The 20,496-nt window shown below is 40.9% G+C and overlaps 1 protein-coding gene across 1 annotated transcript; it reads right to left on the reverse strand.

The window, feature by feature from the left end:
• Window positions 1-8,360: 8,360 nt before the first annotated feature.
• Window positions 8,361-14,072, reverse strand: TNIP2 (TNFAIP3 interacting protein 2). The gene is made up of 6 exons (XM_069744865.1): window positions 13,534-14,072; window positions 11,644-11,934; window positions 11,174-11,257; window positions 10,456-10,737; window positions 10,224-10,340; window positions 8,361-9,909 (listed from the first exon to the last, which is right to left on the reverse strand). Exons 1-6 carry the CDS (start codon window positions 13,897-13,899, stop codon window positions 9,676-9,678), a joined length of 1,374 nt encoding a protein of 457 aa, XP_069600966.1. The 5' UTR covers window positions 13,900-14,072; the 3' UTR covers window positions 8,361-9,675.
• Window positions 14,073-20,496: the final 6,424 nt, after the last annotated feature.

Below are 20,496 nucleotides of genomic sequence, written 5' to 3' on the forward strand. Positions count from 1 at the left end.
CCGCCTCCATGGCTGAAGATTGTCCCCTCCAAATTCAGGTGACAGAGTCCCTTTAAAAATTTCTGGTGCAAGCAATTGCCTTCATAAGCCACATATTAGTGAAAGAATGTCCACCTGTGTGCAATCTTAGTGTCACATGGCCTGTCAGCGTCACATCTCCACCAGAACCTGCTCCTGCCACTTCTCCATCTGTCAAAAGGCGCCACCGGTGATAGAAATATCAAAAACAGAAGCTCTGTCCAGCCTCTAAGGTTATAGTGGCTGGGACCTGTAGTATCGTCAGTCTGGCAGTATGGGTGTGTGTGTTTCCAGCTAAAGTTATCAGCTCCCTGCTACAATCAATTGGAGAGCGCTGCACCCTACTAAGGTTTCCAGCTGGAAGCTGCCAGGTATAGTTTAGTGTTTCACTGGCTTGGTGTGTGTCTTCTGCTCCTGTTTAATTTAGTGTATTCCTGATTTTGCACTTGACGTGACCTCTCAACTCTGACCCTGCTTGGCGACCATGCCTACCTCTGGAGAGCAGCTCTTCCATGGTACCATTCCACTGGGTCCTATTGTGAAACTAGACCCCTGTTCAGGGGATAAATGGTATTGGAATTTCTCTGTAGTCTATCATACAGAGTAGATTGTGCCAAGTCTGCCAAGGGCAACCTTTTGAGCCTGTCGCTTCAGGCAGACATTACAGTCAGTATATACACTTTACCTTTTCTGAAAGGCCACCGAGGCTGCAGCACCATTAACAAGAGGCACCACTAACCAAACACCATGAAGACCAAGGAGATCTCCAAACAAGTCAGGGACAAGGTTATTAAGAAGTACAAGTCAGGGTTGGGTTATAAAATTTTTTTTAAAAATCCCAAACTCTGATGATCCCTGGAGCACCATCAAATCCATTATCATCAAATAGAAAGAACATGGTACTTCAACAAACCTGCCAAGAGAGACTCACCAAAACTCTCAGCCTGGGCAAGGGGGACATTAATTAAAGAGGCAGCACTGAGACCAAAGGTAACCCTGAGGAGCTGCAGAGTTCCCAAGCAGAGACTAGAGTATCTGTCCATACTACTACAGTATGCCGTACACTCCATAGAGGTGGCCTTTATGGAAGAGTGGGTAGAAAAAAGCCTTTACTTGCACACAAAAATTGTAAGATGTGTTTTGAGTTTGACAAAAGATATGTGAGAGATTCCCCAAATGTATGGAGGAAGGTGCTGTGGTCAGATGAGATCAAAATTAAACTTTTTGGCCATAAGGTAAACACTATTTCTGGCGCCCAATCAACACAGCTCATTACCGCAAGAACACCATTCACACAGTGAAACACGGTGAGCATGAAGTTTTTCGGCAGCAGACAGGGAAAATTGTCTGAGTCTCAGTTTCAGTCTGTTAAGGATTTGAGACTGGGATGGAGGTTCACCTTGCAACAAGAGAATGACCCAAAGCATACTTATAAAGCAACACTTGAGTGGTTTAAGGGGAAACGTGTACATGTTTTGGAGTGGACTAGACAAAGCCAAAACCTTAGTCTCATTGAGAATCTATGATCAGAGTTGAAGATTGCTGTTCACCAGAGGAAACCATCTAACTTGAAGGAGCTGGAGCAGTTTTGCCTTGAGTAATGGGCAGAAATCCCAGTGGCAAGATGTGGAAAACTCATAGAGACTTATCCAAAGCGACTTGCAGCTGTAATTACCGCAAAGTTGTAACTTTAGGGGCATGAATAGTTATGCACATTGAAGTTTTCAGTTATCCTATTTGTTGTTTGCTTCACAAAAAAAAGAAAACCAACTGTTCACAGTTGTAGGCATATTTACAAGAACAAATGCAAAACCCTCAAATAAAACAGTGAAATTTCAGAGATTTAGGCAGCAAAACATGAAAAATGTTGAGCGGGTGAATATTTTTGCAAGCCATTGTATATCGCATTAGCAATATGTCTGCATACTCATCTGGTCTCACTATGGAAAACAACAGCACTCTCCCTAAAAAAAATGTTGAATTAATATTCTCTTTTCCACCCGAACAACTAAGAAGGGACATGATCATACCGGAATTACCTCTCTTTGATATGACTATTATGAAAATTGTTCTGATTTTGAAGAGGAAACCTGCTGAGAGTAGTAAATTAGGGGGCTCGGTATATTAGTCAGCGGCGATGGGTCATGCACATATGAATATGTGGCATTTCTGGCCACACATCTAAAGAAATGGGTTCTAGATTCATGAGGAAGTAATATGCACCGCATGTAGTTTTTCTCTACGGCATCTTCTCAGTGACTGTAACCACAAATGATTTTGAGAATATTTCCCAGAAGAGCTTTAAATCTCAGTATAAGCACTTTTTTTCACGTACAATATTTATGTTATAGGAGCTTTTAGAAACTTACTTTTGTCAGGTGTTTTGTAACTGTGAGGTGTGAGGATGAACCTGTCAACTATTGTCTACCCATAAAAGGGTTGTCTAGGACTAAATTATTTTTTTCCTGTGAGCCAAAAACTAACAGGCAGGTAGTTGCTAACTAGTTTCACTTGCTTTTACGTTAACAGAGTAAGGCCATGTTCATACTTTGCGGTTTTTACCGCGGAACCGCGGCGATTTTGCCGCTGCGGGTCCGCTGCAGTTTCCATTGCACCGCTGTGCACATGCTGCAGGAAAAACCGCGCGGGAACGCAGCGGTTTACAACCCGCAGCATGTCACTTCATTGTGCAGAATCGCGGTGGTTCTGCACCCATAAGAATGCATTGATGGGTGTGGGCTGTGCCCACCATGCGGGAAGTAAGCGGATAATGTGCAGATGGTACCCGGGGTGGAGGAGAGGAGACTCTCCTCCAAGCCCTGGGAACCATATTTGTGTAAAAAAAAAAAGAATAAAGAATTAAAATAAAAAATAATGATATACTCACCTCTCAGTGCTGTACGCGGCTGTCCGGTCTCAGGTTGCTATGCGAGGAGGGCCTGCGGTGACGTCGCGGTCACATGACCGTGACATCACGAAGGTCCTTCTCGCACAGCATCTTTGGAACCGGACCGCCGCCTGCAGCACTGAGGAGACCGGGACGTCAGAGGGTGAGTATATCATTATTTGTATTATTTTTAACAAAATATTTTTAACAAAAACAAGGGCAGGATTAAACCCGCAGCGGAACCCGCAACACAAACCGCGATAAATCTGCAGGGATAACCGCAGCCCTGCAGATTTATCAAATCTGCAGATTTATCAAATCCGCTGCGGGAAAACCCGCGGGAGAACCCGCAGCCCTCTTCCTACCTGTGCACATAGCCTTACTCTCCCTTTTCCAGGCTGCTCTATCGATGCTGTATGACTGCCGAAGTCATGCTGATTGACAACAGGCTCACCACAGATAGACAGCAAGTAGGCAGCTGTCAATCAGCATGACATTGACAGTCATACCCCATCAAAAGAGCAGAGCGGAAGAGAAGCTGTCAGTGGAAGCCAGAGTGTGATCTATCTGTGTCGACAGAGATCAGCGCTTGGCTCAACAGGCAGGTAGGTAGAAACTACCTGCTAGTTAGTTTTAGGCCCACAGTAAAAAATTAATATAGTCCTGGATAACCCTTTTAAAAGGAAGTTATTGTTCGAAAATGATCTGTTGTTCAATATGTGAACATTGAAAAGGAGAGATCATGGCAAGCAAGGAGAAAAGAGACCAGACCATCTCCGAAACTGACAGCACCGCCCCGAAAAGCAGAATGTCATCAGTGACGTATATTTCAAGGGCTGGGGTGGTCTCTGTTCTCCCTGCTCACTTTCAATGCATACTGACAGTGCACTCTCTTGTCGCCTTGTCGCTTCTCTTCAGAGTTGGTGAGGGAGTGCACTGTCAGTGTGCATTCAAAAGAATACAGAGCAGGGAACTCATACTGAGCATGTGTCAGAACATCCGGCACATGCATTGGGAGTTCCCAAATGAAATATCATAAAAAGAAAAAAAAAAGCAGACAGGAAATTAAAGTAGAGTGGGAACAGTAGGGAATTTTTAATTAGAGTATACTGGAAAAGTGACTGGATTATTAAATTAAATAAACAGACATTTAATATTAAAAACAGCTTTGCTTTTGGACCACACCTTTAATACATAGCTTTATTTAAAGCAAACCACAAAGGGTAAAGATTTAATTCCAACCACACAAACTTCCCAACATGTTATCGATATCAGATGTGTTTCCCAGGATATGCCTCATCATATACATCCTCTGCTTTAATCTTCAAAGAGTGGCCTTAGAAAAGGCATAAAATATGGCGTAAATGTCTAATACATGTGGGTCCCACCTCTAGGATCAGCACCTATCTCCGAACAGGGATCCCCCAATCCCCCATTCTGGCAAGACCAGTGAGTGGCGAGGTGACGGTACATGTCATGTACTGGGTCTTTCCATTCTTTGTCATGAGATTTCAGAATACAGCAGAGCAAATCTTCTTTACAGTATCTGGATTCCCATAGCAGAGAACGGAGAGAGAAGCCACATGTGCAACCACATCTCCACGTACTGTATATTGGACATAGAGATGAAGGAGATAGAATACGGAGACCTACTACATATATTAGAGGTTGGCAGCAGATGATATATCCCTAAGCAAGCTGAAGAATATTATACTGCACAGACTATACATACATCTAAGTATTGGTATGGGGAACTGAAGGTGCAGAGGGAAATAGATGAGGTCAGTACCCAGTGATAATTTTCTTTTATGTCTTACTGTAAATGTTGGAGGTTATAATGAGCTCACGGTCTTGTGACAGTCATGACTATATGATCTTGGGTATTCCAGGTACTTCTTTACTTATTTATCTCCCTCTAACCAAACTTTCTCCTCTCCAATCCATTCTGAATGCGTCAGCCAGGGTCGTATTTCGGTCCAGCAGCTTCACCGATGCCTCCACCTTGTGCCAGTCATTACACTGGTTGCCCATTCACTACAGAATACAATGCAAACTTATCTTTCTCACCCACAAAGCTCTCCACAGATCTTCACCACCCCTCCCTCATGTCTGTCTATCAACCTACCCGTGCCCTCCATTCTGCAACTGATCTAAGACTAACATCCTTCATAATCCGAACCTCACACCTCCGTCTCCAAGACTTTTCTCGTGCTGTGCCAGTTTTCTGGAACATGCTGCCCTAGACGATCCAACTAATATCTAGCCCTCATGTTTTTAACAGTGCTTTAAAAACACATCTATTTAGACAAGCCTATCACCTCAACTCACTAACCTCTCTCCCTCCTTCTAAATGTTTATGATAATCTGCTTCTGACTATTCATCTGTCTCCACATCCTCCATGCATCCAATAGCACCTGATAACTGTACTTACACACATCCTGTCTGATGAACGAATCATCCAGCTTTATATGAAAACCCTTATTTTTTTACATTGTTAAGCGCTGTGGAATATATTGGCGCTATAGAAATACAATTATTACTATTACATCCTATAAATTGTTTTAGTCCATCATACTAATAAATGAAATGCAATACTAGGCAGATTGGTAGGTAAACCATGCCTGAATCATTGGGTGTGCCGATTCAGTCTAAGGCTGCCGTCACACGGTCAGTATTTGGTCAGTATTTGACATCAGTATTTGTAGCCAAAACCAGGAGTGGAACAATTAGAGGAAAGGTATAATAGAAACCTATGCACCACTTCTGTATTTATCACCCACTCCTGGTTTTGGCTTGCAAATACTGATGTAAAATACTGACCAAATACTGCTAGTGTGACGGCAGCCTAAGAGGATAGATTTTTTCAGTGTTGTGAATAAAGATTAGGTTGTGGATACAAAAGAGTCTATTCTAAACCGTTCACAGAAGAAATTGGCCCCCATTATAGGACCAAGTTTTGCCACTCAGTACAGAATCCATGACTCTTGGGTCAATTCCTTAACTTGATTGATATAGATGCAAGTCCTCTGTAGTTCTGCACATCCAGAATTGGGATCCCAGTCTTCCAGGTCCCCATAGCATCCCCAAGTTCTGCCCCGATGATGAGTATGTTCTTCTCTGGGAGATCAAGTTTGTCAATTGTCTCTCAGGTGATAAGAACCATAAATTCTGATCTTCTCTAGTTATGAATGGCTACAAACATGGAGCCCTAAAAAGTTCACACATGTATTGTTGGAAGTATATGGGGTCACCTGAGTTTTCTCTCCTACATTTGAGCCAACCATTGGGTGCAGCATATTCTTGATATATGGAAATAATAAAGTCAGAGAAGGAAGACATACCAAGTTGGTGTAGGAATGGATTTGCCAAGTGTCAAAACAAGACAATGTGGCAGAAGGTAGATTTATGGTTAATAAAACAAGAAAAAGTTAAACTTTGCTGGTAAATATATTTCTGAAATTGTGATCCGTGACAAAACTGTGACTGTAGCCATGCAACACTGGGGTCCTGGGTTCTAACCCCACCAAGGACGATGTGCAAGGAGTCCAAAAACCATAATGATGACCAGGGGGCACGCATTATGGGTGAAAGAAAGGCGATTCTGACAGCTAAATAGGAAAGGGTTCTTTACAGTTAGAGCAGTCATACTGTGTAATGCCGACCACAAGAGGTAGTAATGTCAGATGTTATTTCGGCATTTATAGGGGTGCGGGATCTTACAAAGGACCAGGACCTTTCATCACATTTGAGTCATTCTTCTATGTCCAACTCATCTATATACTGTATATAATTGTCTAAGGGGTCCTTCCGTCTGTCTGTCTGTCCTTCTGTCACGGTTATTCGTTCGCTGATTGGTCTCGGCAGCTGCCTGTCATGGCTGCCGCGACCAATCAGTGATGGCCACAGTCCGATTAGTCCCTCCCCTACTCCCCTGCACTCACTGCCCGGCGCCCGCTCCGTAATCCCCTCCGCTCACACAGGGTTAATGGCAACGGTAACGGCCCGCGGTGTAACGCGCTCCGTTACTGCTGCTATTAACCCTGTGTGTCCCAACTATTTACTATTGATGCTGCCTATGCAGCATCAATAGTAAAAATAGGTCATGTTAAAAATAATAATAAAAAAACCTGCTATACTCACCCTCCGCCGCCTTTCTCGCTCCTCGCCATGCTCCCGGAACCGCTCCATTGCAAGCGGCAGCTTCCGGTCCCATCCCAGGGCTGGTGTGCGGCAAGGACCTGCTGTGACGTCACGGTCATGTGACCGAGACGTCATCATAGGTCCTGCTCACACCAGCCCTGGGAGCGCAAGCTGCCGCTTGCAATGGAGCGGTCCAGGGAGCGTGGCGATGAGCGGCAAAGGCGGCGGAGGGTGAGTATAGCAGGACTTCAACGGGCTATAGGTGAGTATATGTTTATTTATTTATTTTTTTAAGTCTCTACACTACGTGGCTCTGTGCTGGCCAATATACTACGTGACTGGGCAATATACTACGTGGGCTGTGCTATATACTATGTGGCTGGGCAATATACTACGTGGGCTGTGCTATATACTATGTGGCTGGGCAATACGTGACTGGGCAATATACTACGTGGCTGGGCAATATACTACGTGGCTGGGCAATATACTACATAGCTGGGCAATATACTACGTGGCCGGGCAATATACTACGTGGCTGGGCAATATACTACGTGGCTGGGCAATATACTACGTGACTGGACAATATACTACGTGGGCTGTGCAATATACTACGGGGCTGGGCAATATACTACGGGGCTGGGCAATATACTACGTAGCTGGGCAATATACTACGTGGCTGGGCAATATACTACGTAGCTGGGCAATATACTACGTGGCTGGGCAATATACTACGAGGCTGGGCAATATACTACGTGGCTGGGCAATATACTATGTGACTGGACAATATACTGCGTGGGCTGTGCAATATACTACGGGGCTGGGCAATATACTACGGGGCTGGGCAATATACTACGTAGCTGGGCAATATACTACGTGACTGGACAATATACTACGTGGGCTGTGCAATATACTACGGGGCTGGGCAATATACTACGGGGCTGGGCAATATACTATGTAGCTGGGCAATATACTACGTGACTGGACAATATACTACGTGGGCTGTGCAATATACTACTGGGCTGGGCAATATACTACGGGGCTGGGCAATATACTACGTGACTGGACAACATACTATGTGGCTACGTGGCTGGGAAATATACTACGCGGCTGGGCAATATACTACGTGACTGGCCAATATACTACGTCGCTGGGCAATATACTATGTGATCATGCATATTCTAGAATACCTGATGCGTTAGAATCGGGCCTCCATCTAGTAATATATAAAAATATATGCAAAAAAAAACATATAAATCAAAATCAAATAAATTACACATCAACCATGACTACCAAGAAACAAGTAAATCTCCCACATTAGTGTTACAAGAATGTATTTTATTACAAAAATAAGATTTTCAATTGGGTTCAGAAATAAATAAATTACGAGGAAAATACACAAATTTACAATTAACAAAATAAATATAAATAGGAAAAAATATTCAGTGCAGGTCGATATAAAAATAAATTTCTATTGGATTAAGTAAAAAAAAAAAATTCTAGAAATCAGATGAACTGGCCCGATAATGATAAATCGGGGTCTTGGACCCCTTAGCAGCAGAGTTATGGTAATTTCAGTAATTTGTTCCACCAGTTTTTATGGGCAATAAGTAATTGTATGTGGTGTGTCTTGCACTTTTATGACTCATTGATTAGAGTAAAGCTCCAGTTTTGACGACATCTGCTTTTCCAGTTGATAAATAGGAATATACGGCCGACATATCGCAATATATCATATATTATACTCTAACCTCTCAGTCTCTCAGTGCATTGAAATGAAAACTTTGTAGTCTCAATTAATGTAAACCTGATTTTGACTTCCTATAAATTCACATTTATGAATACAAAACCATTGACGCCTAACTTTTTTTTTTATCCTGACTTCTTCTATGTATCGTCTTTTTAAGCAGGACGATGATAACATGTCATGATGAAAACCGTCAAGTAACATTGTGACCCTGTATTGGCGTATAATAAGATCCTACTTGGCGCTATAACATATGGTACTCTACTATAAAAATTATATTAGGCAACAACCGGTTCAAGAAAACTTATCGTAAACCACACACAATTGTCTTTGTCTATTTAGATGACTCCAAAACAAAGGACGCTCCAAGCAAGTTCCTTCATGGTATTATAATGGCAGCCCATGATTGACTTGGACAACTCATTGGTCACACCACCCTCTTCTCCTGGACACTTACTTGGAACCTTTCCCTGTCTTGTCATCCCATATTTAATCATGTAAACATCTACATAGTGAATAAAGCCCATTTTCAGAGTCCCAGTCGAAGGCCAATGACATATCACAGTATACTATTGACAACCCGTATGGCGAACCCATACACCTAATCCTCCTACTCAAGTTCCAATTAGTCTTCCAAGCTAATCATTTGTCAGTCTGAAATTTGTCCAAAAATTTGAAGCCAGCCTCATAAAAGTAAATGGCTATTAACAGGCAGTGCAATAGATAAAACAAGATAAGACTCCGACACCGGTTGTACTTAGACGGATCCCACCCTTAAAATTGATTCTCGACAAATTACTTGGTGGTTAAACCAAGGAAAATAGCAGCATTATTGACAGAAGTATGTCGTGTAGTGGATATATCTGTAAATTTTTGGATTCACAGTCACTGACAGCATTCAGAGATATGTTCCAAAAAGTTTTCTCCTAGTCTGTCCTGGAAGACCCTGAGACACCGAGGACACTGGAGCTCGTCTTGGCCTCTCGGTTCAGAGCTGGGGCTCCTTTGACGATCTTGTATTCTGTTTTCGGCAGGTTCTACATTCAGGACAAGCTGAGCATCAGCTAAGTTTTTCTTAATATTGGTTTTGTTCTGTTTACCAGCAGAGTCTCTGTCATTCTGGGGGGAAAAAATAAGAAAAATTGTTAATAACTATAACTAATGAGACTTATCCTCTCCACATATTAGCAAAAACATCTCGAAATGCTGCATGAATATTAAGATTGCAAGACACTTTATCCTCTGTAATACTTCATTTCTCCTGTGGAGGCACTGCAGGAAAACAGCCTCCATGCTAAAAGGTTCTCAAGCTCATAATAATTGATAGCTGATCGCTTCTAATTGTAAGAAATTTATCAAAGTGGACAAGCTCTTTAATATTAATTAGATGTTATATTTGTCGTATCAATCTGATTTAGGCCTAAATTTCTTACCTGTTGTCTCCCCTGTCGCTGCAAAGCAGAGATTTCATCTACCAGTTCCTGGATTCGATTTTGTGCTCTTTCCCGATCTGCTCGCTCTGACGTGAAGTCATCTTTGTAAACAAGTAACTGCAATACCAACACAATTCTGGAGTTATTAAAGGATCAGTGCAAAGAAAACAGACGATAAAACAAGCCATAATGGGAAACCAATGGATTGAATCAATGGTGCTTCTGTCAATACCTGTTGCTCCAGCATCTGGATTCTCTCGTGATCAGTAATCCTGGCGTGGACCATTTCAGCAGCTTCTTGTTGGAGTTTGGAATGTTCCTTCATTTTCTCTTCCAACATCCTGTTGAGCCTTGAGATTTCTTTCTGTAAAATATCTGCGTGTTTGTGCGATGTGTGTGGAGCCTTTAGATGCTCAGATTGGCCCTTTAGCTCCTTTAGTTGCTGATGTAGACCTTTGACATAGTCCTCCCTGCTGGCATCATACTTCTGCCACTTGGCATTCAAATCTTCAACCTGGAAAAGTTAATCATGATATGATAAGGATGTGAGCTACGAGCAACTTTGTCCTCATTTAGGTCCTCATCATAGTATTGTTCAATGGTAGGGTGAAATATTGACCCTCAAATATGGCCGATAATTATATCTTCTTACAAGAATGATCATGTATTGTTAACGGAAAGATATATATCTTTGTACTGTGTTAGCCAGTAGATAGAAATACTTCATGTATTGTTAAAGCTGTCACGTAAAGTCAGTCTTACTGTAAAATGCGTAAGACTCATAGTAACAATTACTATATATAGGAATGATTTCAGTCACCCAAAAGTACCCGACGAATCTAAAGTCGTAAATGATGTGCCCCTTCAATGAAAGTAAATATCAGGGTATTCCAGTAAAGTAAAAAAGGGAAGTGTCTTACGAAAATATCTCAATATTTACATATACTTACATGTACTACTTTCTGTTTTAATAGCCGGTTTTCTTCCTGTAACTTTTTTGAGGAGGTGTCATTATTATTCCCTTTATTCTGAATCTGTATAAGACCATACAAGGTAAAAAACGTTAATACAACTGAAGATTTTAACATTTGCTAAAAGTCATAACTTGGCAGTGTGTTTTCTTGGTTTGGTATAATTAACTCGTCGTGGTTGCGGTTCAATGAAAACCCCAATCAAGGTTGAGTCAATGTGCAACTGATAAAAGAAGGAGCTGATAACTAGAGTGCTCTCCTCCAATTGTTAGAAATTGGGCCACCAGAAGACCTGAGCTTCATATCTACTTAATATCTTCCTTGAAGACTTTTTTCCTATGTTCTAGGGTGGAGAACTCTTATCAATACTTGGTGGCATCTGGTGGTCATGGCGGTTACACCACCCACCACCCATTTACCTCCCCAAAGCAAGAAAACCCATTACAAACCTGGCTGAAACGTTGTTCTGAAACAAGCTTGTCCTTTTGACGGGATTCCTCGAGACACTTGACAAGTTGTTGGCACATCTCTGCCGTGGCAGCAAGTTTACGTCGAAGCTGGTGGCTTTCATCAGAAAGGGATCGACAAAGAACTTCACTAGTTGCCTGGACTCGTTCCTTCTCGGCAAGAGATCTTTGAAGTCGCAGGAGCTCCATATCTTTCTCCTGCTGAGGCCAACTGGATACCTTCTCTATCTCATCATCTCTCAACTCCAACTGTGTTTGAAGTTTTTGATTCTCCTGAAATAATTGAATAGGTAAATTTAAGACTTTATTCAGCAAGACAGACTTATCTGATACCATTTGGCATATGATACCAACTCAGAAAATAAGCAATTCAACTAGGTCACAAGGATGCATCTTGGTTGACTTTTTTGTGGGCTTCTTTTAGGATAGTCCTCCACTATAAGCCTAAATATGTGTGATATATTAACCAGCTTGCAAAAAACTACAAATTTGGAGGATCACAGTTGATCAAACACTTTGAAGACAAACGACTACTCCCTGTTATCTTTGCACTTCAGTACTATTTGTCCAATCTGTTTATGCTTGTTGCTAGGCCATCAGCTACCAGTACAAACTGGTTTCTACTCATTTTTTTTTTTTAACGATTGCATTGAACTCATCAACTTTTTTTTTAGTGGAGTTGAAGGTCTTTACGTTAAGGATTACTTAACCAGTGTTATGTAACACACGCCTCTCTCCCTTTTGCAAGAGACATAACAAACATCAGGGCCTCTAAGTTCACGTAGAACTTTAATCTGACAGGTAGTCAATCTCTACGGCAACCAGCAAGCAAACATAAGGCGTGTTTCTTTATATTGGAATTGCCATGGTCTAAGAAGTAAACAGTAGCGAGGATCCTTCTGAGAAGTAATGAGACTTATTTCACAGTGCTTGTGAAAGTATTACTGTTTCTAAAAGTGGAGCTGCCAAAACCCTTAATAAATATATGCAGAACTATTTCTGGAGATGAGATCATAGAGCCAGATACTTTTGTGCAATCCCTACAAACCAAATATTCAAGGAATTTCAAAATAAATTTGAGTACATTCAAGAGTAATGTGCAAACTCTCAAGACAAGAAGGTCTGTAGAACCATAATGCATTCTAAACTGTTTGCAAAAGGTAATGGCTCCCATAGGTAAATCTGCAGCTGCTGCAGAACATCTCAACAAGTAGCACCAGTCTTGGAGCAACAAAGTCCTATATTGCATACTAAAAGGGTACGTGGCAAGGTAGGTCTTTTATCAGTCAGTAAGAGATGAAAAAATTATAAAAGTCCAAATAACAGTATAGAAAAGTATAAACGTCCACATAACAGGATAACAAAAGTATAAAAGACGGAATAGCAGTATAAAAAAAGTGTAAAAGACTGAGTACCAGTATAAAAAAAGTATAAAAGACAAAATAACAGTATAAAAAGTATAAAAATTCAGATAACAGGATGCAAAAAGTATGAAATCATAGTGTAAAATAATACTAATGTATAAATAAAGTATAAAATAAAGTATAAAATATTAAAGTATGAATGAAGTATAAAATAAAGTATAAAATAATACTAATGTATAAATAAAGTATAAAATAAAGTATAAAATATTAAAGTATAAAGGAAGTATAAAATTAAATATAAAATAATACTAAAGTATAAAATAAAGTATAAAACAATAAAGTCGGAATAACAGTATAAAAAAATAAAAATATAAATAACAGTATAAAAATAGTATAAAATTCCAAATTACTGTATAACAAAGTATAAAAGTCCATATAACCGTATAAAAAATATAAAAGTCCAAATAACAACAAAGTATAAAACTTTACAAATGCATACATGTTTTACCTGATTGAGTTTTTCCACTTTCTCACGATAAATCCTCTCCGTTTCGATGTGTTCATTCCTGATTCTGTTCAGCTCTTCCATCAAACAATCGATCAGTGATCGAGGAGGCTCGGCGTGATGTTCTGCAGCAGCTGTAAACGTTTTCTGCTTGTCAGTCAGCTGCTGGATGATGGCCTCCTTCTCCGCCAGCTGTTTGTTGAGGTTCTTGTTTTGCTGCCGGGCTTCATGGTAGAAAGTGCTCAGGGTGTTGTAACTCTGCAGCTTCGTCTTCAAAGATCTGTTTTCCCTGTGCAGTTTATCCACAGTCTCCTCCAGAACTTTAAATCTAGCTAGAAGGGGGTCAGTGCTACCATCGCTGATAGACATCTTGTACAAGGTCCACACCAAGGGTCAATCCACAAAATAAAAAGGGATATTCCAAAGGAGAATTTATTAAAGTTCAAAGTTCAAGATCTCGGCCAGAAGGTCTTAAGGACCCTCTGTGCTCTAAATACAAGGAGTGACTGTGGTCACATTGAGCTCTGCTTGTGAGAAGTGACTGCTGACGCTGCTGCCTGCAGATATTATGCTCGATGGAGTAGGAGGAGGAGCTATGTGGGAATTTCCTTGAGGTGCCGGTAATTTTGTTAGAACTTTTGGAGAGCAAAGGGGGCTCTACGTAAATGAAAAAAAAAAAACCTGTTATCCAACTATTTTTAAGAATCCTGGAAGATATCTTTCCAAATATCCAACTCCCCATGAATAAGTTTTGCTGGTAAAAAACTATAAGTACAGTCCCTAAATCAGCTGCTTGTCACCAACAGGTCCCACAGAAGTGCAGAAGGATGCCCCCTCTGTCAGGAAGCCGAGACACAAGTAACGCCTTTTGGTTTTAATACCAGGCGTGATAATGAATACCTATGTTATTTTTTTTCCCCTCAATATTGTAGCACAGGGGATCTGAGCGCATTTATACACCCAGGATAACATTTTTTTATATTTTTTTCTTAAGAAGTGGTAGTGCAAAGTGACACTAAAAAAGGTGTTAAAATGTATTGTCCTTCTAATAAATAATCTAAAAAATACCATTATACCGCACGCTGAAATAATACTAATAAATATAATAAATAATAATAATAATATAATAAAACTCAATTACCAGCAAACACAATGCATACTTATGTTTATAAATATTAATATTTGTTGTAAAGTACTTGTTATTCCATTGTGCTGCCCCTTTGAAAAAGTTAAAGTACAAAGAGAGTGGATTAGACATAAAACCAGAAAATTATTGTATAGGGACCGAAGATCCTGCCTTTGCGGGCTTACAATCTACACATATATGCACATTGAACACACATCATATACAAAGACATTGAACACACATGTACATGTCCACGTACACTTTAGACACACATGCATACACATTAAACACACATTACACACATATGCATATACATTAAACACACATTACAGACATCGAATACACATTAAACACACATTACACACATATGCATACACATTAAACACACAGTACACACATGCATACACATTAAACACACATTATACACATGCATACACATTAAACACACATTACACACATATGCATACACATTAAACACACATTACACACATGCATACACATTAAACACACATTACACACATGCATACACATTAAACACACATTACATACATATGCATACACATTAATGCACAGTCTAATAACACAGATGCACAAATCAGTAATTACAGATTTATTTATTTTTAAAAGGCCAAATTCAGGTGTTCTCCCACAAGGTGGCAGCACTTGTCTTATGTGATTGGTAATGATCAAGGTGACAGGAAGTTACTCGCTTGGTAATTCCTTAACCTCTGGCAATGCAAAGCAGACCAAGAAAATTTTGTGGTGGGAAGAAGATTAACTAAAAGACTAAAATTCCCCGGTAAATACAAATCCAAAAGCCAGATGATTCCAGACATCAGAGATACCAGTGTCCAAAACAATATAATCTCCGCAAGGAGAAACGATACTTTTTGGATAACAAAACAATATACTAACTCATATTCACTAGGAGACTGAGAGATAGATAATAGAAAGATAATAGATAATATACAGTATAGATGATAGATAAATAATAGATAATAGATAGATAATAGATGATAGATAGATAATAGACAGATAATAGATGATGGATAGATAGATAATAGATAGATAATAGATATATGGTAGGTAAGATAGATATAGATAGATAGATAGATGATAGATAATAGATAGATGATAGATAATAGATAGATAGACAGATAATAGATGATGGATAGATAGATAATAGATATATGATAGATAAGATAGATAATAGATAGATGATAGATAGATAATAGATAGATAATAAATATATTATTATTTATTATTATAGCGCCGTTTATTCCAGTAATCATAGACAATACGTGTAAGAGAATGGTCAGTCATAATTTACTGCACAGCCATGTTGGCTCTAGCAGCCATCTTGTGCAAAGTTAGAAACCAACTAATTGTCTAAGAAGTACGTCTGAAAGTTATAGACAGATTGGAGACACGAGATCATAGCCATTAGCAGGTATAGTGGACATACACACGGGTTAATTGGATCAGAAAAAGGGTAAACACATGGTAATAAATACGTGTATTAAGTGAACAATGACAGTTACTAAGAAGAACATGGAGATTTACGAGATCTAATGGAGTTTGGCGTAAAGAGCCTCAAAGTCATTACATTTAACTATTTTATGCTCTGTCCTTGAATGTGTATTTTTTCGCAGTATGATGTTATCATGTATACGCCCTTTTTGCCGCAATGTGCCTTCTTTGTCTGTATCATGTATAAAAAGCCCTTGTTACTGTTATTCGGGGCCATTATATCGCCAACCTGCTGCTGTGCCACAACATGGCCATTCCATCGCCATTCTGCCGCCGTGCCACACCATGGCCCGGCTATGGCCAGACCATCGGCCAGATATCCCAACATTACTTTGTCTGTCTGGACTTCCGTTCATGCTCACATGCTTTATTTCACTGACTATCCATGTGCTGTTCTGCTGCGAATCTCCGAATAAAATTCAGCCTCGGCTTGATAAAAAGAGTTCTCTACATATTTTTCCCGGCTCTTCCAGCTCTCAGTAAGGACTTTCTTACAATACGAGTCACGACTGGTACAGTAGGAGAGAGGACCCTGCCCGTGAGGGCTCACAATCTACAAGGGATGGGTGAGGATACAGTAGGTGAGGGCAGAGCTGGTCTTGTGGTGGTTTGGACGATCATTGGTTACTGCAGGTTGTAGGCTTGCTGGAAGACTTCAGGTTCTTTTTGAAGGTTTCAATGGTAGGTGAGAGTCTGATGTATTGGGGTAGAGAGTTCCAGAGTAGGGGTGATGCGCTAGAGAAATCTTGTATGCGATTGTGGGAAGAGGAGATAAGAGGGGAGTAGAGAAGGATATCTTGTGAGGATCGGAGGTTGCGTGCAGGTAAGTATCACAGATATTCGAAGGACATAGGTTGTGGATAGCTTTGTATTTCATGGTTAGGGTTTTGAACTGGTGTCTTTGGGTAATGGTGAGCCAGTCAAGGGATTGACAGAGAGGAGAGACCGGGGAATAGCCAGTGAACAAGTGGATTAGTCGGGCAGCAGACGTTAGAATGGATTGGAGGGGTGAGAGAGTGTTGGAGGGGAGGCCACAGAGCAGGAGGTTGCAGTGGTCAAGGCAGGAGATGATGAGGGCATGGACTAGGGTTTTTGCAGATTCTTGGTTGAGGAATGTAAAGATCTGGGAAATATTTTGAGTTGAAGTCGGCAGGAGGAGTCAAGGACTTGGATATGTAGCTTGAAAGAGAGAACAGAGTCAAGGATCACCCCGAGGTAGCAAGAGCTTGTGGGACGGAGAGAGAGGGCAGCCGTTTACTGGATAGGTCTGTTGGGGGGGTCGAGATAGATGGGGGAAAGATGATGAATTCTGTTTTGTCCATATTAAGTGTGAGAAATGTAGCAGAGAAGAAGGATGAAATAGCGGACAGACATAGTGGGATTCTGGTTAGTAGGGTGGTGATATCTAGTCTAGAGAGGTAGATTTGCGTGTCATCAGCATAGAGGTGATACTGAAAGTCGTGAGATTCTATGAGCTGTCCGAGTCCGAAGGTGTAAATGGAGAAGAGCAGGAGCCCTAGGACTGAACCTTGTGGGACTCCGACAGATAGGGGGCGAGGTGAGGAGGTGGTGTGTGAGTGGGAGATGCTGAATGTCCGGTCTGTTAGATATGACGAGATCCAGGATAGGGCCAAGTCTGTGATGCCAAGGGATGAGAGGGTCTGTAATAATAGGGAATGGTCCACTGAGTCAAAGGCAGCCGACAGGTCCAGGAGGAGGAGGACAGAGTAGTGTCGCTTGGCCTTGGCGGCTAGTCGGTCATTGGTGACCTTAGTTAGGGCAGCTTCAGTGGAGTGGTGTGACCGGAAGCCAGATTGTAAGCGGTCGAAGAGGGAGCAAGAAGAGAGGTGGGAAGACAGTTCAAGATGGACGTGTTGTTCCAGTAGTTTTGAGGAATAGGGGAGAAGTGATATAGGGTGATAGCTAGATACAGAGGATGGGTCAAGAGAGGTTTTTTTGAGGATAGGCGTGATTGACGCATGTTTGAAGATAAATAGATAGATAATAGATACATAGATAATAGAAAGATAGATAATAGATAGATAATGGATAGATGATAATTAATCTTCTTAAAAGGCCATTATGAAACAGTGGGTCTCCTAAGCTGTTGTAGCCTATCCTGTGAGTGGATGGGCTGCCAAGAATTACGACGCACCACAATATCCTTGTTATAAGATGTCCAGGAGGGTCTCCTGAAAAAGTGTTGCATTGAATTCAAGGCCTGCCCTGCTACCAATTCATATGCACCCCAGTAAGCCTTTGAACCCACATAGTGGATGTGCCCATGAAAATCCACTTCACAATATGCATTTTGTACTCCCGTACTCCTTGGTTTTACACATTGGCGGCAAGGCGACCCCTGCTGCATAGTCATATGCACCCCATTAGGCCTTGGAACCCACATAGTGGATGGGCCCATGAAAATCCACTTCACAATATGCATTTTGTACTCCATACTCCTTGGTTTTATACATTGCCCGCAAGGCCAGCCCTGCTGCATACTCAGTCATATGCACCCCATTAGGCCTTGGAACCCACATAGTGGAGGGGCCATGAAAATCCACTTCACAATATGCATTTTGTACTCCTGTACTCCTTGGTTTTACATATTGGCGGCAAGGCCAGCCCTGCTGCATAGTCATATGCACCCCATTAGGCCTTGGAACCTACATACTGTATGGGCCCATTAAAATCCACTTCACATTATGCATTTTGTACTCCCGCACTACTTGGTTTTACACATTGCCAGCAAGGCCAGCCCTGCTGCATAGTCAGTCATATGCACCCCATTACGCCTTAGAACCCACATACTGGATGGGCCCAAGAAAATCCACTTGTATTTTTTAATGGCATGATGGTTCTCTCTTTGCAGAATTTTTTACAGGCGAATTTGGCAATTGTGTTTGCCATGTTTTTAACACTAAGGTTCAGATACGGCTTTAAAAAAGGCTAATCCTTTCAATACAAAGCAATTTCATTGCAAACTACAAAATTCAAGGAATATTAAGATTGAATAGTGTGAGTGCGTACATTTTTGTATATGTTAACAATAACATACAAAGGTTAATAAGTACATATAAGGATTACATAAATATACTGATTACGTATATATGAAGATTAACTTCATACAGTCTACTTAGATCATCACCAAGAGGCTTTTAAATATCATCCGTCTGGAATATCCGAGAAGCAACAACAAGACAGAGAACCCCTGGGATATTACCTACACTGCATGGGCATCCCCAATTATGCAGGCATCAGCACACTGTACTTGTACAGGTACCCCAGTTTTGGCATCTGTCTTAGTCATGTTTCTCTGGTCTTATATAGTGATTTACACTATGTAGTTACTCTAGTTTCACCCAGACCTTCAAGTGGCCACTTTTCAAGGTTGGATGAAACTGAGATATCATGGACTCATCAGATGAGGGGTCATAAACCCCTAGAAAATAATAGCCACAAGGATTTAGATCAAACCACCACAGGCAGAGTTTCAGTAAGCCTTAATGTTTTACAATGACAAACAGGAAGCATATAGAGGCATAGAACTGTTTGTGAAGTGAATAAGCAAACATTTATCAAGATTGTATCACTATGAGCATTGTCTGTCACACCTGTAAATCTTTTACAAGAAATGCAGCTATGTGATTGTCTGAATGCATTCGGTGTACAGTATTTCAATCTTGTTTACAAATCGCCATTTGTACATTTGAGGCAGCCAAAGATATGGCTCTCAAGGAGAGAAACTAATATATTGGACAAAGCTACATTTTTAATGAACTACTGAGCCAAACTAACAGCATTGCTTTATCAAATTTATATGAAGTGTATTGTGTCCAATTTAACCAACCAGGCAACACAAGAAGGAGCTTTTCAAGTGAGCTCTTTAAGGTACACAAATATGAAGTGTTTGCCATCAAGGATGTGGTTTCACCAATGGGGGGTACCTTTTTAAAAAATATACTATTGCCATCACAGCCCCCTTGCCCAAACTTCATGGGCCTATAACAGCACAAAGCATGTTCACCCAGGTCATGTCGTCGGAGACAAGGAAGAGACATCGCAGGAGACAGAGTTAAGAATTAGGGTCAATGTAGTGGTGTGGGTCTCTGAGACTTGTAATGCAGTGCATGATCTGCCAAACAATTCCGCAATGGGGGTACCTTTTTTAAAAATACACTAGTGCCATCGCATGCCCCTAGCCCAAACTTCAAAGGTATAACAGTACTGAGTACGTTCACCCTGGTGATCTAGTGGCAGGAACATTTTAGATTGCAGGAGACCGAGTTAAGAAGTCGGCCCAATGGAAT

This window comes from Ranitomeya imitator, chromosome 1, assembly GCF_032444005.1.
Source record: "Ranitomeya imitator isolate aRanImi1 chromosome 1, aRanImi1.pri, whole genome shotgun sequence".
NCBI classification, from domain to species: domain Eukaryota; kingdom Metazoa; phylum Chordata; class Amphibia; order Anura; family Dendrobatidae; genus Ranitomeya; species Ranitomeya imitator.

Bases quoted from the DNA above. Each gene is read 5' to 3' on its own strand.
- TNIP2 (XM_069744865.1), bottom strand. From the start codon at position 13,899: ATGTCTATCAGCGATGGTAGCACTGACCCCCTTCTAGCTAGATTTAAA. The intron at 11,935-13,533 runs GTAAAACATGTA...CAATTATTTCAG, and splicing joins AAGTGGAAAAACTCAATCAG to GAGAATCAAAAACTTCAAAC. The intron at 10,341-10,455 runs GTATTGACAGAA...TTGGTATTGCAG, and splicing joins TCCAGATGCTGGAGCAACAG to TTACTTGTTTACAAAGATGA.